Below are 25,108 nucleotides of genomic sequence, written 5' to 3' on the forward strand. Positions count from 1 at the left end.
GACTTCCTCTGAGAAATCTGTGAGAAATGCCCTGTGCATTTGAATAGCATTGAAATTGGCCTGTCTTAACCCTAGGAATTTTAAACTTCTTTTCTTATCAGTCCCACAGTCTTGAGCAAGGTCACCCATTGCCTATCAGTTATTGCAAGGGACTAAATCTCTGGTTCTCCTTCTGGTAAGAGAAATAGTGACCTGATCTGTGGGCCCTTAAACATAGCACAGAATCAGACTATAGAAAAACCCCATTGAGGGAGCAGGGCGAGTGTCCTGTGTGACTGGGCTCCTTAGGAGACAGCCCCACTGGCTTCCATGCATCCTCATGAGCCAGACAGGAATGACTTTCTTGGGAGACCTCTCAGCTCAGCACATACAGGCTGTTCCTCTTCCTTTTATTTTAGCAGTGCAGCTCAGAGCTGGCAAAGCCACCACTGGTTATTAGGAAAAGGCTGTCAAAATACCACTTGGTGACTCAGCAATATGAATTTCCCACCTACATTTCTGAGAACAATTTTTTGTTTTAGTTTTATTTGTTTTGCTTGGCTTGCTTTAGTTTAGTTTAGTTTTTTTTCAGTGCTGGGGAATGAACCCCTTGCTTATGTATGTTAGACTAGTGTTCTCCCACCAAATTAAACTTAAAGCTCTAAGCCTTTTTAAATGTTGTCCATTCGTCTGTTAAATATCTTACCTCAGAGCCTCTGAGACGAGGAGAAATAGACTTTCATCATTGTGAAGCAAAGGGATGACTGAATCCATAGCTGAGGCTCTAAATTAAAATTGAAGCGATGTATTTGTACTCTAGCAACTGTATTATTGTGATTGAGAAAAAAGACTAGAATCATTTATTATCAACATCAAGGAACCCTTCTAACAACTATGACTAGAAGGATACTTTTGGTAAAGAACTAAAAACCCAACTTTTGGGAAAAAATGTATTTCTAGGTTACTTTTCATTATGTTCATTAAATTTGGGGATTTAGGCAAAGGAAGATTATGTTGCTCAGGAGAATTTATGACTAGGTATCGTGGTAAATGAAGGTACTCTTTTTGAAAGCTAATATGTTTAGGGAAAGCTTTGTTTATATTTTTCTCAAGATAGTTTAAAATGAAAAGTTATAGTCCTCTAATGGCCTGTGGGTATTGACAACTCAACAGATTCAAAGAATAGATAATCATTACGTTATAGTCAAAGCCCATGTCACTTTAACTTCCATTGAGTTTAATTAAAATATTCGATAAATATTACATAGCCTCATCTGCTCAGGGCAGGAGGTTATATTTTAGTCACTTTTACTGGAAGACAAAATGTTTGATGTTTCCCAAGAACTACGTGTTTATCCGTAAATTCTGAATTTTAAGTCATTTGCCTTTTTACGCAATGGGAAAAACATGTATGTTAGTACATAGAAGTAAAAGAATGTTGAGCTTGTTTTACATGTATTTTTTTTTAATATGAAGGAAATTACTCTTTTCAGGGGTGTAGATGAAAGTAGCAAAATTTGTAAGAGATTGAGTTCTTAAATTGTGGTTCTTTTAAACTGTCATTTTTGAATAGAAGTTGGTTAATTGTACCTCCAGGCAGTGAGATGTACAACAGATACGTGTGCTGAAATAACCTTGCTGATATAATGAGAATTGAGATTGAAGTCCTTTTAATCTTTAAATGTGTTAATTGAGAATTTGCTGCAATTTTTTAAATGCAGAGAACAAAAACATAATGATATGAAGCTGTCTGGGTATTGCTTTGTTTTGTTTTTTGTCTTCGGCTAACCTCAAGGTAGGGAATCTATACCTGCAAGTTAAACCTGGTACCCATGTTTAATTCCTTGCTTTTGAGATCTTTTCTAGAAAAATGGAAATGTGATTGAAAACAAAACTTGTAGTATTAAAATCCCTGAAATAAAAATGTTCTTTTTTGCCTGCCATGAAAGTTGAAGGCTTTGAACTCCTCTTAACAGTTTCTTTTCTTCACGGTCTGCATTGTTCTGATTGGGTTGGTTTATTGACGCATCTCCTGTCACTCCCTTTAGAAATTTCCTTTTGTTGCACAGTTATCTTTTTAAAAATTTATCTGACTTATACTGACGTTTTTCTTTCACATCTGTGCTCTCCCCCTCTCTCTCATAGATCACAGTGTTGAACTGGAATATATTTTAACTGTTTCTTGCCGTTACTGAGTAGACTATTTGTCCTGAAGACCACAGAGTATTTTATATCATTTCTTTAAGACATATTCAGGGACTTCTAGTTAATATTGTCAACTTAATAGAATAAAAACAAAACCTCTCTCTATAAAAGAAATTTGAGTATAGTACAACAAAGACCATATAAACTACACAGCTGCATTCCCCCAAAAAGGAGGAAAGTTCCAAACCAACAAGAGGATCAAAAACTGAAAGGACAAGCTTGAATTTTTAAGGTGCTCTGAGGGTAGAGTTATTAGTGAATCACTAGAGCAGACCAAAAACAAGACCTTAACTTTGAATTCACCCAAGGAGAAAAGTTAGAAGTTGCCATTAAGCCAGCATTGTCAACAGACCATACACCAATAAGAATATGTGGACCAGTGGAGAAAATAAAAAAATCTTGTCTCCAAATAGACATAGTATCTGACTTTGTCCTGAAAAAAAGGAAACACCAGACTTCCTCAATATTTTATAACAAATTGCTGTTCTCACACTAAGTTGTGCTTGCAATTTACTTTACCTGTGGTGTCTGTGAACCTGTGAGCTGATAATAAAGAAAGTGGTCTGTGTGTGTAGTCTCTGAGGATGCTTGCCAGGAATAAGCACTGAACTTCCACAGAAGAAGCCACTGGAAAAATCTGATTCCTCAGGGTGTCCCCTGATTAAAATCAACCAAATATGAGATTTTTTTCTATGCAAGAATATTTTTTCATAACAGAATAATTTCAGAATAACAGTACTTAATACATAGTATATCATATTACCAAATATGAGCTTATATTTAGAATTACATTCGTCTTATGTGAGATAATGAAAAAAAGTGAAAACAGACTCTTAAGGATCTGTTACAAAATATAAAAATAACCTTGTTAAAAGTGTTTAAAAGAAATAAAGGCTGGTGATTTAGCTGTTGTTCTGCTGTCTGCCTTGCAAGCACAAGGACCCAAGTTCGATCTCCAGTACCAAAAAGAAGAAATAAGGTAGTTGTATTTTCTAGAAAATTTGATATATTGAATTTGGTGACCAGAATGATCCTTCAGGTCACTACCAAGCAGAAACCAGAGCCCTAGAAGGTGATGGCTGAGGCTGGCTTTCACCCTCAGTTACTGGCTGAACCCTGGGCCCTTGGGCATCCTGTGATGACCGCATGGGACAGAGACAGGGTGAGCCCAGGGTATCCCAGACTGGTGAATCGGAAGTTAACTTTACCCACCTGAAGAGGTGAGTAGGGTGGTTTTTTATCTTAGCTTTGGTCCTGGTTGGAACAGGAAGTCATCTGGCCCTCTAATTACTTTGCAGCTTGCAACATAGGCCTTCACTCAGTGTGCTGTTAATTTATGCTGCCCTTGTGGTCTGCAAAGCCCAGTGGAGGAATCAGTTTAAGCTGACTGTGGGTACAGGGCACTAGCAGAAGCAAACATAGGTCCTCTTTGGAGGAATTCAGTTCCAATCTAGAGCTTAAAGAATTTTCATAAAGTTCCAAGAAAAGTGATCATTTCATTGTTTTAACATTTAAAGAAATAAAAAGAAATTTTAGAAAGCGGTTAATATGCTATTTGGAATGACCAAGCAGATTTTGAAAAAGAACAGACTGAACTTCTAGAAGTGAAAATATAACAGATTATTGAAACCAAAAACCGAGTACGTAACTGAGCTGCAAAATCAGTGTAGCTGAAGATAGAATTCATGAATTAGGAAGAAATTGTCCTTCCTACACGATGTGATAGAGAGGTTAGGTTATGTGAAAGATAAGTTAATCATGTCTGATTAGAGTTTAAAAAAAGAGGATGAGGCAGAGATGGTATTTGATGAGAAAATGATTGGGAATTTTCCAGAATTGATGACAGACAATGAAGACAAATCCACAGTTGAACATATCATTGTGAAATTGAAGAACAATATAGATATAATTATCTATATATAATTTTTTAAGCAGCTAGAAGAAAAAGTAGACTACTCATGAAGGAAAACGAGGAGGTGAAAAACAAAAATCAGTGAATTGGAATCAGATTGGTGGATCATCAGTGTGTATATCCTGTTTTTTATTTTGTCTTATAGTTTTGTAAGATGTTAAATTGTGGGAAAGAACACAGATGGTGTAACAGCTTTAAAAATGTAAGTCAAAAAATACAGAGGAAAATGAAAAATCAAAACAATTTAAAAAAAATGCATATAGAATTATAAAAATAAGGGGCCAGGGATTTAGCTCCATGGCTCTATACCTGCCTTGCAAGCACAGGTCCTGAGTTCAATCCCTGGTACCAAAAAAAAAAAAGCTCAAACAATTCATAATAGCTAAATCTTAGAAGTGGCCTGTGTGTCCGTCAGCAGATGACCAGATGAAGCAAATGTGGCATTTATACATTTGCCGGAGCACTACTCCGCCATAAAGAAAGACAGACTTGAGTCATTAGTAGGAAAAAGGATGCACCTTGATAACCATATTAAGTGAAATAAAGACAGTGTTACATGTTTCTCTTATATGAGAAACCCTGAATATACCATATAAATAAAGTTCTAAATGATAGACAATAGGGAAAAAAAAAGTTCCTGTAATCCAGTATAGCCAGTGATTTAGTATATGTAATTGTTTTATATATATATATATATATATATATTTTGCCTATTAGTCTGTTTGTTAATCTGTGATTATGATGATTGACCTTTTAAAAATTAATAAATCTGATGCTGGCCAAAAATCAAAAAACAAAAGGGAATGGAGGAGAAGGGGGAAAAATTGAGATGCGTTATACATGTACAAGCTCCCCACAGTTAATGCAGTCATGTAGCAAATTTGTACTAATATTTTTTAAATAAGCTCAAGACAGCCAAACTTTTCACTTGAACAAAAGTATCAGACTTGATTTTAAAATCTAGTTGTGTGATATTTAAATGCACAAATCTAATTTACATGGCTATTGATAAGTTGAGAAATACAAAGTATAAGAAAGCTTTTTGAAGATTTATCACCTGGACGTGGTGGAACACACTTGTAATCCCAGCACACCAGGAGGCTGAAGCAGGAGGATCGCTGTGAGTTTAAGGCCAGTATGGACGACATACTTTTAAGACCAGCCTGGAATATACAAAGTGAGACTCTGTCTCATAAAAACAAACAAAAACTTATTAACAGATCAAAAATGAAACAAAACAAAACAAAAATCCCCAATGGCAAAAAACAAAAAGGACAGCTATATAATAAAAAGTTTAATAAATTATGAACATAAAATAGTTCTAAATGTATACGAACCTCATACAAATCAGCCCATAATGAAGAGAGTTCAAAACTACTAATATTTTCAAATTCACGCAGTGAGAGATTTATAAAACTGCAAAATTTTGAACAGGTAATACTCTTCCCGTTCAAAACTCAGAAGACTTAAAAATCTTGAAGGTTTCCCTCCAGACTTTGTCTTTGATTTGCCTGCTTTCCACCAGCCCATTATGGTTTCATTGTTATCCAGAATTTCTTTGCATATAGAAGCAAATACAAAAATCTTAACTCTTTTCAAAATGTAGAAGGTAACCTATTAGATCTTAAGATTATTAATCTTAATTTCCTCATTCTTTATTAATGTTGTGCTGCAGCTCCCTATATGGACAAACCTTCTTTAACCAGTCCCTGCCTGATAACATTTGGCTGTTTCCCACTTTCTATCACAGACACTGTTACTATGATTAACCCACGTACATGTGGGTAGTTACCCAAGGAGTCATTGTTGAGTGTGTGCATTCATCTGTGGTGTTGACAGACAGCTCCCTAACAGCCTTCTGCAGCAGCTCTTCTAATTTGTACTGTCACCAGCAGTAAATACGAGTACTCATTCCCTGCACACTAGAATGGTACCACGTTCTTCTGTTTTTGCAAATCCAATAGGTGATAAGTGGTATTCTTACTGTCATTTAAATTTTTGTCTTACAAGTCTGAACACATACATTTAGAGCTATTTGTTTTCTCCCTCAATATCTATTCCTGTTTGTTTGTTTGTTTTTCTTTTCTGTTCTTCTGTAACAGTGGTGTGGTGGAGCTTATCAAGAGAGTCAATTGTTAAATTTTCAGGAAATTTGTAAGCTGGTTAACATCAATAACCTGAAATGGGGGATGGTGGGAAGTATTTGCACCATGGGAATTGGAAAACACTACAAGTTAGTAGACTCTCCATTTATTGTAAAGCACATTCTAGCATACCACTGGATTTCTTATGGACCCTTTCAAGTAGTAAGGATATTAGGTCTTTGTGATATACATTGCAAATAATTCTTTTTGATTTGTGTTTTTCTTGAATTGGCTCAGTTTTTCTTTTTAAGTAGTTAAATTTATCATGATTTATTGTTATTGTTTATTTGCAGTGTGGGGTTTGAACCCAGGACCTCACTCTACACTGATGTATACCTTACACTTCTCATTTTTTTTTTAAGGTTTCTAATTTCAGATTATAAGTAACTTTCCCACTGTGACTTGCAAAGGAACTCTTGTTTTCTCTTAGAACATTTATGGTTTCATATTTTACATTTTGATTTTAGGGTGTAAATTGTGAAGTATGGACCCATTTACTTTTCTAAAGTAAAACATTAGAAAGTGAGATTCAGTACTGTATTTTTTACAGTGTAACACACTGTGCTGAACTTTCATCGATTCTTGAGTCTCCTGGAAAGAAGCAGACAAAGCTCATAGGCAAATCATAGCCTAAACGTTTTTCTTGCAAGAGACTGAATTAGAAGTTTTCAATTGACAGTAAAAGAACAGAGCAAACCCAAAAAGGAATAGAAAGAAAATAATAAAAATAAGAGTTCAAAAATTGATAAAAGAAGAAATAAGCATTCACTAAAGAGGGATAATAAATATAAAATTTAGTCCTTTGAAAATATTAATAAAACAAGCAAAGTTCTGGAGAGGTAATTGAAATAGAGAAAGAGGTACAAATTACTAAGAATGGTGAGGCAGGGCTGGGGATTTAGCTCAGTGCTTCAGCTGCCTGCCTTGCAAGAACAAGGTCTTGAGTTCGATCCCTGGTACCAAAAAAAGAATGGTGAAGTAGGTGTAAGCATGGACCTGTAAAACTTTTAAAAATAATAGAAGACTGACAGTTTCCTGTTAACTGCTCTAAAGGGGTAAAAAGGATTACCTTTTAGGCCAAATAGTTATAGGTGTGTGTTTTAAAAATCTTTTTGTAACTTGAAGTAAGAAATTAAATTCACTTGTTTTTTTCCATGTTCAATTTATGTGACTGATTCCCTTGTTTTAGCTCAGTGACAGGAGAATCAAAGGTCCTCACTCACAGTCCAGCCAGAGAGACACAGGTACCTAAACCAGTCCTGGGATATTACACAAATAAGTCTCTCTTGTTTTTCTGTTCCCTCATCTTAAAATTGGGAATAATTCATATGTTGTGAGGATTCTGAGCTGACATATGTAATTGCTAATGGAGTAAATAACTTTTAATTTATGTAGAGTCTACAATTTATGTACACGTTTCCTTAAATCTCTATTAAAAGCCGTCTTTTTTTTTTTTTTTTTAATGCTGTGCTTTTATTATTCCTAACCTCTATTACTGGACCTTCTTCAGGCCTTAGGGTTTGTTTTTCTGTATTCCTTTGTCAGATGCTGGGATAGACAAGTTTTTGCACAATTTAAAAAGCCAGTGGGAGTTCAAAATGGTTCCTTTTTTGCCTGTCAGACCTGATTCGGATTGGATTATACAAAGAGAGGCATTTTATATCCCATGAAACAACAGAAGTCCACCCTGTGGAGAACTTTTTTAAACCCTTCATTCTTAATCACCTTTGCGTGGTATCCTCATGGAGGACCTAGGTCATGGGTTTCCTCTTCCCCGTGCGATTAGCCTTGCTCCTGCTGTGGGTTCTTTTCTCTAGTAAATCACACTTGCTGGAAATGTTACGGAAACATTGTTTTTGCTGTCCTGCAGGTCGGATCCGCACAAGACGACAAAACTCTGGGAGCACCACCAGTGTTGCCTCTAACCCCTCCGACAGTCGGGGCCGCAGTCGTGCTAAAGTTGTTTCTCAGTCTCAGCGTAAGGAGTATATTTTATGCTTTCCATTACTTTAGCTTCGTTCAACATTCATTCTGCACTTAACTCTTCCTAGTGTTTGTACTGATCTAAGGGGAAAACACATTTTTATGGGTCTGAGTTGCTGTGAATAATTACATTGTTGTTTGGTAAGCTTGCAAAATGGAACATTCAGTTAGGCCCCTATTGTTGAACTCTCTCAAGGTAAAACCTATGTATTCGTGACCCATTTTGGTAATGACAACCCTTATACAATTTTAGAGCAGAACCTGGGCAGAATTATAAAGGCCAACTTTTTTCCAGCAATGAATAAGTAAATCTGTAGAAAGCTCCTCCTTTAACTCTGTGCTAACCCTTGCAGCCTGCACCTGTCTTCTTGTCAGTGTGGGCTCTTGTTTCTTCTAGTTTGCTTTCATGGTTGCTTTTCTGTATGTGTGAAATCAGAATGCTCGCTAGCCTCAGCCAGAAAAGCAGCTTAAAAGGAATGGATTTTTCTGACCATCTTGCTGCCCATGCCTCAGAGCGGCCTGCCCCTCTCTGCACAGGCAGCACAGCTAGGTGTTAGAGTGCCCCTGGGCAGGGTGAGCTTGAGGAGAAGAATCTCTTGTCTCCGGGAGCCTTTACCATACGTGAGTGTGCTCTACAGTGGCAGTGTGGCCACCTGGCTTGTGAAGAGCAAACATCAGGCTTCCCTTTAGAGTTCAGTTTGCAGCTCCTTCTCCGTTTAGATCCGTTTCCATGTCCCATTTGGTGATTGTAGTCCTCTTGTTAAACAAGCTTAGCTCTCTTCTGGGAAGAAAGCAAAAGGCCCCCACTTGAGGCCACAGGATCTGTTAACATAGGTTGTCTTGTGTGCTGTGCTACACTACAAGCGTGGGCTTCAGTGCCAGGCATCCTGGCTCCTTTGCGTCCTGGGTTCTGGTGTGATGTTGAGCAAATCTCCTAACCCATGGGAGCCTTAATTTTGCTGCCTGTAAGTTGCTAACAAGGCCCACTACATAGGACGTGCATGAGGATGTGGTGATAGGGGTGAAACTAGATGGACAATCAGTATACAAGACAGTTTTAGAGCCATAGAAAATGCAGAGTTTGTGATCGCCTCCTGTTTGGGGTTGAGTAACCTGGAACCTTTCCTTCTCCTTTATCTCTGTGCACTTTCATAGGCTTAGGAAAGAAGGCTAGGAGTGGATTTATATGAATACAGTGAGGCTAGATTGAGTCCATTAGGACGAGAATGTCTTATTTACTGTACAACTTATGTGGATTCATTCAGATCCCTGTGCAGGAAAAGCTCAGAAGCTGGTGCCTTGGGAACTGCACCCTGGCTCTGGTTCTGTTGAGCTGTGGTCTGTGGAAACACAGAACGATGTAATGCTCCAAGTCATGACCTCATAAACATGGATCAAGTCTTACTGCAAGGAATCCTTGACCAAAAAAGTGTTCAGCTCTTGGAAGATAGGTTAATGTGATAAATTTCAGTTGAGGTGGTAAAGATTAAAATCCCTTCTCTAGTGGGCCAGAAGAGGATGGTACAGCTTTAAGTCTTCAGTCTTACACTGAACCTTGCATTGGGCTCCAATTTAAAAGCTGTTCATTTTTTTTTTTAAACTTGCCAGATTGCACCCACAAGAAGGTGGACCACCTAACAGCAGCACATTGTCATGCTTGTACCTTAAGCATATAAATTATTTTTAAAAGTTATTTTAACAAGACATAAATATATGCTTATCTATACATACTATAAATATAGATGCGCTGATATTCATAGTCTTGGTTTGATATTAAGTACATCTTATTAAGGTCTTTAAAATTGGCATATGTTAAATATTTAAGGACTAATAAAAGTCATAGGAAATGCAGGTGAAACCAGTTAATAGTGACTATTTACTGTGCGTAAGCACTGTGAAAGCTGGTCATGACACTCAAGTGAGTTAAGTTACACTCACTTCTCTCGGGTTGCTGCAGGAGATGTGCTCTGGGAGGGCAAGGTGCTCGTCTCATTCTTCCTATGTCTCTTACGGCGAGTGTGGTTCCTGGCATATTATAGATTTGTTTGTGAACAGACCTGAAATAAATGCTAGTAGAGTATGATAAGTACAAAATAAATGCATGAATAGACTAGGAGGAACAAATTGTAAGAAAAATAGCTATTTTGCTAATATGCTTGTGAACGAGACTTCCCTGTTGTGTTGCGTGCTGACCGTCTGTACTGTGTTACTGTCTTTTAATTCACCTTTTGCCTGTCCTTGCTCTGCTCTCGTACTCAAGGATCCAGATCTGCTAATCCTGCTGGTGGTAAGCCATTTCTCTTCTTGCTTTTTTTTTTTTTTTTTTTGCATTCTCCCTCACCCCATGTCCTTTGTACAATATTAATTTCTTTATTATGAGCTCAATTAATCTTTCTGCATTTCTCTGTATGTTCAAATACTAGAGTTTGAAATGGATTTCTTTTCCCCTTTTATGTAGTTTATTTGTGCCCTCATTTTATAGACAAAATTAGGTCTTGAGACAGTTCATATGCATTGCTACTTTTACAGTGATTTTTTTCACTTCAAATTATAGTTAATCATTTTAAAGTATTAATTTTTTGTGAGTATTCCCCAAAGTGTTATTCATTTGATGGCAGTTTTGCTATACAGTATAAATTTTTGAAATCTGTGTTTTTAGATGGTATGTATTTTAAAAACCTGTATCAGTACTTTATGTGTATTCATATATATGTGTGTGTACATGAATATTCAATACGCATATGTACAATATGTGTATGTATGTATATACACATATATCCAGTTAGAAGGTAAGTGTTGTTTTAAAGGCTATTTTCTTCTGGATCATTTGGGTTCATAATGCATGCTTTACATGATTCTAGTTGCAAATCAAATCAAATGGTTAGGTTCAGTGTTGACCTTATGGGAAAGTTTGATTCAGTTCACAGCCAGTTCAATTTGCAACCAGAAATAGTGGAATGAACTGAGGTGCCACTATATAGCCAAATTTTCTATGATTACTGATTTGTTTGAGATTATTCCTATCATCTCATTTTGTAATGTTTTTTTACCATGTTTATGGCTGTTTCCTCCCTTTTCTTCTGTTAGATTTAATAGTTATTCTTGGATTCATTTTCTCCCATAATGACTAAGCAATGTTATATTTCTGCTCTTCAGAAGTTACACTTAAATTCTTAACATACTTGTAGAATAATAAAGCAAGTGGAGCTGGAGATGTAGCTCAGTTGAAGAGCACTTGGTAAAGAGCTTTGTCCCCAACATCACTGAATGAAACCATAAGCAAATGCCTTTGTGGCTATTTTAGAGTTTTGCTTGGAACTGTAGGGGCACTTTTGTAGAACTACACCAGTAACTCTTCCAAGCCTACATTTCTTTTATGATGCTTAACATTCTTTCATGTGACTGCATTTTTAAAAAAATTATTACTACCATGAACTAAAATGCTATTTTCTACATAAAATTCTTATAATATTTGACCCAAATTGGTGTATAAAAACTTGCTTCTGGAATTCTTATAATTTATTGCCTTTGCATCTGTCCTTTATTGTTGTTCTACTTTCTTTTTAGCTGGCAGCCGGTCAAGTTCCCCAGGAAAATTGTTGGGGAGTAGTTATGGAGGACTTGCTGGGGGCTCCTCGAGAGGCCCACCAGTGACACCATCTTCAGAAAAACGAAGCAAGATTCCCAGGAGTCAGGGATGCAGCCGAGAAACAAGTCCAAACCGAATAGGACCAGGTAAGGATTTTTAGTCCTTGGAACACCATTCTTAGCTTGATTACAGTTTTGATTCTAATCTAATGACTATGTCTAACACAAGAAATAGAGACCTGTTTTTGAAATGAGAGTGTTACTTTGATTGTATTAAAAAGACATTTTGACTTATTCTACGTACAGATTAGAGGTCAGAGGCACATTGAGGTTTCACTTAGTACCAAAATAAAATGTGGGACTTATGGTCTAAATTAAAGAGAAGGAATTACATTATTATAAGCTTTTGTGATTTGTAGTTGTTTTGCAAAACTTTTGATGGCAAAATAGGCAAGAGTTTTCTCTTGCAATTCAAAGCAATGTTGCTTTTAATTTTTCTTTCATTCTTTCAACAAACTAGCCATTAATCTATATTAATTTTCAAAAGCAGTTTCTAGGGTTCCCATTGATTTTGATTTTGATATTCTGTGACCTCAGTGGTAAAATTTATGATATAATTTTGACACATGAAACTTTTGGCATAATTTTATTGAAACGTGAAATCAAGGAATGATAAGATCCAGTACATTTTATGTCGTAGTGTTTGGCTTTGTAATAGTGTGTAGTTGTATGAGTTACACTGAGTTTAAAGACATTTTACTCTTAATAAAATCTAATTCTAACTTCTAATTTTTATTTAAAAATTTATATATTTTCTCTTTATTTCATCTTTATCTGCTTTCTAAAGTAAAAAATATATTAGTATAAAATCAGAGTAATAGATCCCTAAGTTCTGTTGGCTCGCCTTTCACATTTACTCATGGATCTTAACAGTTTTTACATAAATATTTACTGTGATGTCCGGGGCACGTTTGTTTGACTTGAGAACTAGAAGATAAATGAAGTAGATCTAGCTTCTGACTTCAGAGTCCTTTCATACATTGGGTAGAAGTGAAAATGTAAAACTATAACAAATACTTTGACAGGGTGCTCTAGGTCCTTAAAACGGGTGTGTCCTGTGCCCTTGTTCACCCTAATCCTCCCAGACTTTCTACTGGGGGAGGCTTACAAGAATAGGTCATAGTACAAGGTGGATTAGCCAGGGTATGGATGAAAGAGAAAGGTGTTCTAAGGAAGCAAGAAGTTAGTGTAGAAACAGTCAGGCAAGAGGGAGCTACAAAGAATCCATTTTGCTACCTCATATTGTGGTTGTGGAGGGTGGATGGTGTGGCCAAGAGCAGAGAGATAGGAAGGGTCCAGCTCAAAAAGATCTTGGAGGCCCCTGAGCCAGGAAAGGTCAGAGGAAGATATTTAAGAATGGATAGGATTAGGCTGGGTAGTGAGCTCAGTGGTTCTGCCGCCTGCCTCGCAAGCACAAGGTTGCAAGTTCATTCTCTGGTACCAAAAAAAAAAAAAAAAAGAATTGATAGGATTTGGTTTGAATTCATATTTCCAAAGCAAGATGAAAGTATGTGGTAGGTTTGTTAATTCTCCATGATGTCACCTTCCTGTTGGTGCTATGTAGCATTGTTTCTGAGCTAAGTTATTTTGGTGTTGACATGGCTACAACCAAAGGAGAGGTCAGAGCTAGAATATCTCAGTTTCTCATCTGATACTGCAACATGTCTGTGTTTGGGTCTGTTTGTATTTGGAAGGCCATCTAATTTTAAATCTAGGTTTGAGGTTTCAGCTGTCCTTTTCCATAGTTTTTTTTTTTTTTTTTTTTGTACCAGGGATTGAACTCAGATCCTTGCGCTTGTGAGGCAGGTGGTAGAATCCCTGGCCCCTCCATAGTTAATTATTGAAGTTATTATTATTTTACTTTTAAAAATTCTTCTCTACTTAGGGTTGTTCTTTGTATATTTTTAAAAGGATGTTGTTTTACCTTCTTAAAATTAGGAAATAACCCAGCTTCTCTAGCATAACTCTAAGGCCTGGCATTTCATGGTCTTAACTGTGAAGTTCATGTTGTATGTAGTTGAAAAGATATTTTATATGCTTTTAAGTTGTAGTATTATGACCCAGGCGTGGTGGCACATGCCTGCAATCCCAGCACTTGGGAGGCTGAGGCAGGAGGAGATCTCTGTGAGTTCGAGACCAGCCTGGGCTACATAGTGAGTTCCAGGTCAGACTCAACTACATAGTAAGACCCTGTCTCAAAAAACTTAAACAAACAAACAAACAAATAAATAAAATGTAGTATTATGAAACATAACTCAGAATTATAAAGGAGCTTCCTTCCTTCCAGACATTTCTTATTTGAAGTATTATTTAAAAGAAAGTTAAATTCTTGCTGAATGTTTGGTAGATTAGTTATATGTGAAGCTTTGAGGTCTTATGTACAGTTCTGATTAAAGAAGATATTTAAATTTCTGCACATTCTTGAGAATATACACATATAAAGAAGTATATATGAATAAAGCCTGTCTTTCCACTTACTCCTGTAGTACTAGAGATCCCATTTTATAGGGTAACAGGCACATTTTTCAGTAATGGATTACTACTGTGATTATAAATATTTGGTTCATTATATAGTAATTTTAAATACAAATAACTAGGAAAGGGAGCACCATCTTTTAAGAATATTATTTAACATTCCAAAACCAATTAATTCAACAGTATTTAGCAAAAGGTAAGCTAGGCTTAGAACTTGCACTGACAGTTAATTCTAGTTATCTATAAATTATGTTTTGGTTCACTTATGCCTTGTTTGTCTGAAATATTTCACAACTAAATTTTCTTTTCTCATTTGTTATAAAAATAATGTCAAGGCTTTGCTTTGGTGTTTCAGATTTCTTAAAACAGCCTATATTTCCTATTGGATTACCAGGAAATATAATAAATTCCTTTTTCTCGGCAATTTATTCCCTTATAAACTACCCAACTATTTGGGAGAATATATTTGTAAACTTTCTTTTTTTGTTGTTTTTTTGTTAAAATACAAAAAAAAGACAATAAAGGGATTTATAGATTTAAAGTCACACAGATAACCAGCATCTTTCTTAATTATATTTTAGCTCTTTGCCTTTGGTTACTTTCTCCATTAAAAAGTATTAAAAATACACTTGACACTTTTTGCAGATGACATTTTATGGCTATGCATTTAAATGCTTTAAGATTTTCTGATTAAAAATACTCTTGGAGAAAAAAATTCTTGGAAAATTAAAATTAAATACTTCATTTTAACTGTGAAATTAGACTTACTGTGACATGAAAATGCCTAGAGAGGCACTTCATGTCTTTAACTTCTAGTTTTCATTAACCTTCTTGTATTTCTGCTTTTCGTATTAATTCTAGTTGGATCATTCCTTAAAAGGCAAAAGTCAAGATCATGCTTAAAACACTAAAGATTGTCAGAAATCAAAACCAGTCAGTCAAGTGGTTTTTCAAGGCTCCCCAGCCTTTTTGTGTAAGCACATGACTCAAAGCTACCTAGCAATGTTGCTTTTAGAAAGTTCTTAATGGCAAGTGTGTTTTCACTGTCTCTTCCTCTCATGCTCTCTCCTCTGTATTATAGTCTCACATGGAATGTTCAGTTTGGGCACATGATAAACAAGTTGATTTATTCAATGGTTTTTTTATTGTTTTTATTTTTAAGTTTTAGCCATAAAATAATTTATGTAAATAGTTATTTTAAATCCTCTTTCTAGATTTTTAGTCTTTGGAAGTAGTATTGTAAGTGAGTGTTTTTATTCTTGTGATTTAAGTTATCCAACACTTAAACTATTGATGTCATCTATTTAATAAGGTGTGGGGCAACTATGGGCAGATTTTTCATAAAACAATTATTTTTCAGTGTGCTACTACTGGCCAGATGTTAGAGGAGCAAATCAACACAAGTAAACAAGATGAACTTTCTGAATAAAGTACTGGGAGGGTAAATCTGGTTAAATTTATATTCAGCTCTTCAGATTACATCTGTGTATCACTGCTAAAACTCTTTTTTCTTATCAGAGCAGACTCACCCCAGAGAGGGAGCATTATTTCCCTTTGCTATGGCATATATATTACCTTGAAGTTAGGGCTTGGGTAAAAATTCAGAAGTAATTAGGTATGAACTATTAAGAAAATGTTCAACTAAGCGTGCACTTATATGAAAAGCTATTATCAGGACTGCTTTTGTTTCTTTTTAATTATTTATTTGGGGTAGATAGTAGAATAAGACATTTTAATATATGTGCATTCAGTGAAGATTTCAGAAATACTTCTGTATGTTCATTATCTTGCAGTTCCCTTCTTACTTAAATGATTAGATACTAACAACTCCTTGTTGTCCTAAGGGGAGGCTGATACCTAGAGAGGCCAGGTGGCTGGACCAGTGAGGTAGCTTGGAACTGGAATAGTCACTTCAGGATGCCCTCTGAAGCTGAACAGTATTGCTTTGTATGTTCTAGGAAGCTTTTCCATAGTAGTGGGGTTGGGGCCGGGGATTTAGCTCAGTGGTCCCATTGCCTACTTCGCCAGTGCAAGGTCCTGAATTCAATCCCCAGTGTCCCCTCCCTCCAAAAGCAACCATATTATTAGTGGTGTTGGTAGACACTCTCGTTTTTTTTTTAATGGATTTTATTTGGTACCTACTATTTTTGCCTTTCTTGCAGGAGCAGTTTGGAATGTTGCCAAGAATTGCTGATTTAAGTAATCCCTTCTAGTAAATAGTCATTACCAGTTTGAGTGAAAACTCAATGATTTCATGTCGTCCTGGTAAAAGTGAAGGAGAGTAGGAATTTCTGATGGAGCTCAGTGAAGCAGTTTGGCCCGTTGTTCAGATCGCATTCCTGTATCTGACCTCACAGCACTTGAGCAGAGCAGGGCATTTGCTTCATTTTTTACTTGCACATTCTTCATTGGGGAGTTTCATGATTCTGGTTTGTAAGACATTCTTATTATAGTTAGGCTGTAAAATACATCTTTGCTCTGAATAACAGACTGTGCTCATTATAATATAGAAAACTTGGCTTCCATTTATCTCCTGAATCAAGTTTATTATTTCCAGAATCTCTGAGAAAGTAATTTCTGTACTGACTGGGAAGAGCTGTCCCCACTAGCTCTTACCCTAGGCATTCCAGCTACACATATTCAGAATGCAGTGTTGTTTTCGAGGGTTTTGCCAGTTAATTTATTTATGTTTTCTCAGGCTAAATTGAGGAAATGAGGGTATCATATTTGTTATGAGCTTCACAGCCAGATTATTATTAGACCTGAGGCTGTTCATACAATCCTGCTTCATATAAGTTCAGTGTTTTATACCATGAAAAGAATAAACTTTATCCATAGATAATTATAAGGTAATGAGCTTTTCTCAGGTCAGGAGGGAATCTTTTATCCAAATACTTATTGAGAGATAATCAGTCCACTTGCTATAGACTCAGTGAGGAAGACTGAATCCATGAGGGTGCTTAGAAGTGACCACAGTTAGATCTGTGTGGATCAGCACAGATTGACTGTGGGGACAGAAAAGGAAACGATGGCAGTCCCAGCCTGCATCTGTTGGTTCTGATTCATGATTGTGTTCTGGGGGCATCTGCACTTCCCTGGGAGTGGGCAGGCCTCCAGGGGTGCTGACCTTTAGCTTCTCCTTTAAAGAAGTGAAACTGGGAAACAGGAGCTCTCTTCCTCTTAATAATTAGGTAAGTTTGTGGGCTTCAGTGACCCGAGCCTAATTGTATTAAGGCTCTAATTTAGTCCGCATTAAATTATCTTCTCAAGAACCAAGTGCCTATGAAAAGAGATTTGATCTTTTGTCCTCTTTTTGAAAAGTTTATAGAGCCATCAAAACTGATCATTTTTAAGAAGCTTTGCGTCTTGTATTTTCTGGTGCCATTTTGTTCTTTGGAATGATTTCATTTCTTATATTTGAGTGTAATTTCCCTTTCATACTAAGAGTCACAGCTTTCTCAGGCATTGCGCATAATCAAGTTTATCCACACCCGCTCTGTTGGCTTGTCAGTCAGTGAGACCTCAGCACAGATAGGTGGCCCAGTCATCAGAACACCCCAGCTTGAGCAATGTCATGATACATTAACCAAATGTGACTGCCGTTTTGTGAGTTTTTCTGTCTTCCTTAAATTAAACTTGTTCACCTTCTCTGAAACCCCTCATGCTGCACGCTAGCACGGAGCAGCCGTATCCCTCGACCCAGCATGAGTCAGGGGTGCAGCCGCGATACCAGCCGTGAGAGCAGCCGAGATACAAGCCCTGCTCGGGGCTTTCCTCCACTTGGTGAGTACACGGAGGTGCTGCCCAGGAGCGGAGCGTTCCGTCCCTGCTCCCCGTGCTTGTTGGAGACACTGCTGGGTGGAATGACTGCTTTTCCTCTGCTGTCCTGTGATCCCTTCTTCTCTCTTTCCTCTTCCTTAATCACCTGTCATTGTCCCCTTCTGCATGCTTGAGCTTCAGCAACTCCCAGTTTTCATATCTCAGAGGAAAAAAGCACCACTTCACTCTGCTCTTGTCATTTATAGCCAGTTGCTACCAGAGAAGCCCATCCTTGTGGTAATTTCCAATTTAAGGCAGCCAAAGTTGATTGCTGCTTGAAAGTAAAGTTGATCCAAAGTTTATTCCTAGTCATACAATTTATCTTTAATTTACTAGAGATCAGTTTATATGTGATTTTAATTCAAAAGAAACACAAGTGAAATAATTCAGAAAACAAAAAGAAGCCAGGTGTGCCAGCACACACCTGTAAATCCCAGCGCTGTGGGAAGCTGAGGTAGGAGGATCTCAAGTTCAAGCCCAGCCTGGACAATTTAATGACTTAGCCAGATCCTGTCTCAAAATTTTAAAAAAGGACTGGGGATGTAGTTCAGTGTGAAGGCTGTGGGTTCAAATCCCAGTACAGACCAAAAAAAAAAAAAAAACAAAAGGTTAATGAGTTTTCCTGTTAACTTTTAATAGTCCTGCTCTTAAAAATGGACACACACCTTTTTATCTAGTACAGATTATTAATCCTCAACAGCATCTATAATTGCATATTTTTATGAAAAGGAAGGTTTTTTGTGTTCTTCAATGGTTATTTTTTAGTTGTTTGGCATGTTAAGTGCTGTATAGATGTATATTTTTTTCTTGCTAAACATAAAGAGTAGCAGTCATTTTTATAATAATTAAACCTAGCTAGATGTGGTGGAGCACACCTGTAATCCCAGCACTTAGGAGGCTTGAGGCAGGGGAATCACTGTGGTTTAAGGCCAGCCTGGGCTACACAATAAGATCCTATCTCAAAAACAAAACAAAACAAAACAAAACTAAACTAAAGAAGTTAGGCCTAGAGCTGAAATCATCCCATGGAGCATGGACTATACCATTTACTGTATGATTATGCAACTGATCTTCTAACTATATAAATGTTACTACAGGAGAAGGACGTCAAATGTGTGAGGTCTTCCTGTTTGCCTCCTCTGTTACCCACACGCTTCCTCAGTTATCTCTTTTCTAATCGGCATCAGTAATCAGAGTCTAGATGTACACCTGGATGACCCACTGTCCTTTATGAGGTACTGAACAAGAGTAGGTCACGCATGCCATCACCCTACTAGATGACTGCCTGACTTAGAGATTCCTTCCCTGATACTGCAGGATGTTCTGCTTGGTTTGCAGAAGCTCCTGCTGGGGCAGCTTACTTGTGCGTGTCAGCTGTACCATACAAACTGGATACTTTGGGGCAGAATTCTCACTAAATCAGGGGTGGCCACGATTTTCTGAATGAACTGGTGATTTTTCCTTTTAAATTAAGGCTGTATATCTATCTATGCATCTTTGCTCATTATTTGACCTCCAAAGAATCTATTACATGAGTAAGCGAGTCCAGTCTGTTTATTTTGTCTCTTAGAAGTCATGCGCTGTTTTTATTTCATACATTTCCTGGCATTTTTAAAATTGTCTGTAGAAGCAGAAGCAGCCTTTGTAATTTGGCATGTTCTCTGTAATCTGCCTGGTCTATGGACCAGGCCAGGTGTGCTGATTTCTTGAGGTCCTTGATTGAGTAATCACATCTGTTTTTTCTATGTTTTTGGTTTACTTTTGGTTTGTTTTAACCTTTGAGTAAGTGGATCTGCTTAACTGTCTTGGTGACAACTCAAAATGTTGGTGTACGATTGCTACACGAGGCAGAAAACGTGGATCCTAACAATCTCTAGTAACAGCTTCTTCTTTCTATTGTGGTCAGGGAATGGTGAATATCAGTGATATAAATTTTTATGCCTTTTCCCCCCATGGATGAAACAAGTCCCTAAAATTTGTGTCCAGCAGGAGTAGCAACATTGCCTGTGCGTAACTGTACTGTTCAGAGCAGTCAGCGGGTATCATGCCTTACACTCCTGCAGTGACTCTGGGACAGGTATCACCCAACTCTTAGGGGTGTTAAGTCCTGTTCTCAAGGTCACACAGCTAAGTCATGGAGCCCGGGTTTGAATGCAGGTTTGACTTCAGATCTGCCTCACCAGAAAGTACTTTTGATAATTCGGTGTCTATTATCTGTCCCTCAGCAGTGTACTAACTGCTTTTTTGGCATCCTTGCAGGGGTAGGCGCATGGAAAGTGCTTCAGACTTGTTTCTGAGTTGGTGATTTCTGAGGACCAGGGAATGAAGAGACACATCTGAGAAGGGTGTTGTCCTCTAGGTGCTTACTACATCTTCTCTGAAGGCTCCTTTTTCCCATTCATTCAAATAGTAATTTTTCACCTCTTTTGGAAAATTGTGTCAGTGCCCGTTTACATAGTCAGCCTTTGTTGCTGTTGTTTAAAAGGAAGCATTAATTAGTGTAATTATGATTCAGTGAATCCCCATTACACAGAAGTTGGCTTCTGGGATCCTCTGTGGATAGCAAACTCTGCAGATGTTCACACCCCTTACAGAAAACGGCATCATATTTGCACATAACCTACATACATCCTCTCATCTGCCTTCATATCTCTATAGATTATGAAACTTAACACAAAGTAAATGCTTTATAAATAGTTGTTGTATTGTGTTCTTTAGAGAATAATGGCAAGAGTGTTTAAAAGTTCAGTGCAGACACAATTTTTTCTCCAGTCTGCTGCTGGTTGGATACACAGAGGTGAAACCTGCAGTGAGAAGACCAACCCTATATCTTGTTTTTAAGTTTACATGATTGTTTTGAAGCATCTAAATGGTATGAACATACAAATATGTGGTTATAGTGATGATTACAAAGTGAAATTAAGGGCTTCAAGAGTCAGGCTTTGACATAAATGAGTCCACCTTGGTTTCTATCATTGGGTGTTCACAGAGGACTCGTTCTGCAGCAGATTTACTGTAGAATATTCTTTTGAAAGAGAACCAAAGGATCACTTTATACAGAACCTACAAATCAGGTATTGCTTAAAACCTTTTTAATTTAAACTACCATATGGTACTGCTGTGCCTAGTACAATAATAAATGTGTGGTTTGCTCCAGTATTGAGAAATATTTTACCAACTTCCTTTTTAGGAAAGTGATAAGTGTATAATATGTTTTAGAAATTGCTAATTTATTTTGTATTTTTGTGAATCTTGAGGGAAGTACTTCCTTTATTCTTTGCAAGCAGGTGAATTTGTCTTTATTGATCAGGTAACCTTTGCTGTTTATTTAATACCACATATACCACAGATGTGCATGTTTGAGGTTTTGAAATTTTGTGACTAAATGTGCAAGTGATAATGTGTATGGAATATTCCAGTAGTATGGATGAAAGATAGGATTGCTCGGTATAACTTTGTTAAATTTACAAACTTCCGGTGGTTTAATCAGCGTGACTATTTCAAAGTAATGGACGGAAGAATGTTATCCTTTGTTTTTTTTTTTCCCCTGGCATAATAATGAAAGGCTGTACACTGCATTAAACTGTGACCACTAATTTATCAGTGTTTGAAACAAGTCTTTATTTCATGATCAGTTCTAAAAGTTATTTTCTTTCCTCATGAGGACAGAATTTAGCATTTACTTCTTCAGGTTGATGAGTTAACATACTAATTACAAATACCTGCTAATAAAATAACATTTTAATGTCTTAAGTTGGAGTTTACTCCTTAACCTTTACTACTATTAGCACCACTGTGGACTCTTTGCTGGTATGATTTTAAATGCTTTATATATGGTTTCTTTTAATCCTCTCAGTAACAACCAAGAGGTAGGTACCTTCATTGGCACCATTCTACAAGTCGAGAAATGGACAGGTTTAGTACAGAGAGGTCCTACACTTGTGAGCAAACCAGGCTGTGCAGTTGTATTTCTGGACTGGAACTCATAAGCAGAGAGAGTACTGCAATAGCCTTTCCAAGGAAGGTTGTTATACTTGCTACCACTGAATTTCCAACAGTTAAACAAGAACATGGATAAATAAGATATTTGTGCAACAGAATAACAGATATTTTGATTGGGGGAAATGGAATTCCAGCTGTTGAGCCTCTCCCTGTGATTTCATTCTGTTTAAGTAACATTATGAACCTCTCTGCTTTTGTTTTTGGTGCATGGTGACATATGCATCACATACTGATGGCACATCTCGTGAGCTGAGTTAATGATCCATCTTCCTGCTCTCCACTCTGAGGTTTAGACAGTGCTCTGTGACTCCTGGTGTTTTTCATGTGGCATATTTCCATAGTGGCTGATTGAGGCTTCATGGCGCAATTCTAAACCTGGAGTCCAGTCGGCCAGTGCATCCTGAGTAGGGAGCACCTTAAAGAGTGCCCCTGTCGTGCCTGTGTGTCTAAGAGCTGTGCGAGAGCCAGCAGCCACCTCGCACGCTGGGGTTGGCACTTGCTGTCCATTCATATCCAGCACCATTTCTTTTCATGAGAAAGTGCAGCCTTGTCGGTAGCAGTCCCTGCATTTCCTTTGGTACTTGTGTGTTAACCCTGTGGGTGTTGCCGTTCCTTTTACCTGCAGCCTCTCGACGTCATTCCAGGTCCACTAGTGCTCTCTCCACTGCTGAATCTGTTGGGCAGTCAGGTGAACAAGTGCTAACTGCATGACGTGGCTTTTTCATCTGTTCTGGCTCCACGCTATGTTAACATTTGTTTTTGTCTGTGTCAGCTAGCGCTTGGCATGTGTGCACCTCATACTTGTTTTCCCCAATGTGCTTTTCTTTTTTTAAGTTGGTGAATGTTTATAGTTCTGTTAATAGGCTGTAGATGCTGTATCGCCTGTTTGACATCATTTTTCCAATGTTCATATTTATGTCAAAACAAAAAACAGGGAAGAACCTCCTATCAGCCCCTATCCAGGAAAACAGCCACCAAAACTAGGTGTAATACAGCATCCCTGTGGGGAAACAGGGTGTGGATATCATCCAAGAGTCTTTTATGTCCAAAGTCTTCATTCCCAGGATAGTGTCAAATGTTAATGTTAGTCGTTAGCATCAGGTTCCAATTATTTTGAGGTACTTTTTAGTTACCAGTGCTTCAAATTATAGCATGTATAATTTCATGTATATGAAAGTAACTGTATTACCCTAAAAGTGTTACAAAAATAAGATCAGGAGTCAGGTAATCAAGTCAGGCCAAAGGTTAGCCTGTGCAGCCTGTGGACCCCGAATCTTCTGTCTCAGGTCTCTTTAACATAGCAAAAAACCACTGACTAGTCATAGGGGCCAAAAGGAAGCATGCAGCAATGCATCAGTGTGCCACATTTACCTGGCATCATTTCCATGTGTTGACAGGCCCCAGTAAATAGCTCCTCATTTGAATAAGGCATAATCTGTTAATGCACACGCTGTTGATGGTGACAGTGCATACCAGTTCACTGAGTCAGTTGTTTTCTCCTTTTCCCCTCGGAATGAAGCCAGCCGTGCATCTTAGCTATGGATACTATGATTAAACACATTCTCCAGAAGATTAGGGGTCAGAATGAGGTCACAGCCATATGTATCCATCTCTTGGAGAATTGAGATTCATAGGAGTATCAGAGCAGTGAGAAAATAGAACGGTTTGGTCTGGTGAAAACAAAAACTTGTCATTTTGCTGAGATCCAGACAAATATTTCCCCTGAAGATCTGAAATTCAAATTCTGTGTTATATATCAAGGGATCTACAATCGCTGTGTATGGCAAAGCTCTATGCATATGGAAAGCACAGAAAAAATTGCATTGTTCTTATTAAGTTTTAATTTTGTGTCTGAAAAACCAGTATTACCCCTGGAGCAAGAATTGCTGGCATGAGATCTACTTTTTTTTTTTAATACTCCATTTTATTTAAGTTTATGCTGGGTAATTTTTAAATGGCTTATAACTGAATTACTTTCATTCTGTTACTCATAAATTCCCTACTATCTACCCTTTTTTAATGGAAAAAAGACTTGAATAAAGATCATTTATAAATCTATGTGCACAGTAGATCTCAAATTGCTCATTTCCTATTTTAACTAAATACATTTGTAGGTAAACATGTAAGTGTGATTGCATTTGTGGTCTTTTTTAGTGCATGTGGCACTTTAAATCGCCTTTGAGATGTAATGACTATGATGACACTTGATCAAGAAATGCATTAAAAAAGGGGATAGTATAACATACAATTTTTGTTTCCTTAAAAAAATCCATGACTGTGTATAACTCTTGACTCGTGGTATTTAAATTATTTTCTGTGGTGGTGGAAGGTGTAAAGTTTTGAAATAGACACTTCTTTAAAAAGCTAAATAACATTTTATTTTTAAAGTTCACCAGCTTTGTAGGTGAAGTTTTATTACCTATTTAAATTTTTAATTGTATTATTGTGTAGGAATAATCATTTCAGGTAAAATAGATACTAGCTTCCCTTTCATTCCAAATGTTTCATTACTAGAATTTGGTTAATACAGAGAATTTTTTTTCCTTGTTCAAACAGTATCTTATTTGTGAACACAGGGAAAACATTTTTTATCATAACTTTCTTTCAAAGGTTGTTTATACATTTGAATTTTAATCCAAACATTTCCTGTCAATAGATATGCTGATACACCTACAAAGTGTAGATCACACTGACTCCCTCCCATTGGAGCTTGGATTTCCAGCCCTTCTTCAGGAAGACTGATTCTGACTTAATGGGACTTTCATTAAAAACGGAGTCTTCATTTAACATGAGCATTAACAACCCCCAGAATAGCTGTTTGAATTGTTGAAATTTATCTTAAAGTCTTTATATTCTTTCCATTTTATTTATCTGTATAAAGACTGTCATTCACAAATCCTTTAAAGGAGCTCTGGTAAAATCTGTAGGACATTATCCAAAT

General features: G+C 37.1%; 1 protein-coding gene across 47 annotated transcripts in view; it reads left to right on the forward strand.

The window, feature by feature from the left end:
* Positions 1 to 25,108, forward strand: part of Clasp1 (cytoplasmic linker associated protein 1) — a 242,023-nt gene that overhangs the window by 163,732 nt on the left and 53,183 nt on the right. For 13 of the 47 annotated variants that reach the window (XM_033757159.1, XM_033757162.1, XM_033757160.1 and 10 more), the window contains 5 exons: positions 8,111 to 8,218; positions 10,484 to 10,510; positions 11,791 to 11,958; positions 18,022 to 18,129; positions 22,793 to 22,855. In XM_033757159.1, the coding sequence (XP_033613050.1) occupies positions 8,111 to 8,218; positions 10,484 to 10,510; positions 11,791 to 11,958; positions 18,022 to 18,129; positions 22,793 to 22,855 (474 nt within the window). The remainder of the gene's footprint in view (positions 1 to 8,110; positions 8,219 to 10,483; positions 10,511 to 11,790; positions 11,959 to 18,021; positions 18,130 to 22,792; positions 22,856 to 25,108) is intronic. The other 34 variants (XM_033757166.1, XM_033757169.1, XM_033757167.1 and 31 more) reach the window with 5 other exon arrangements.

Source organism: Fukomys damarensis, unplaced genomic scaffold, assembly GCF_012274545.1.
Source record: "Fukomys damarensis isolate Sample0158 unplaced genomic scaffold, DMR_v1.0_HiC HiC_scaffold_29, whole genome shotgun sequence".
Lineage (NCBI taxonomy): Eukaryota > Metazoa > Chordata > Mammalia > Rodentia > Bathyergidae > Fukomys > Fukomys damarensis.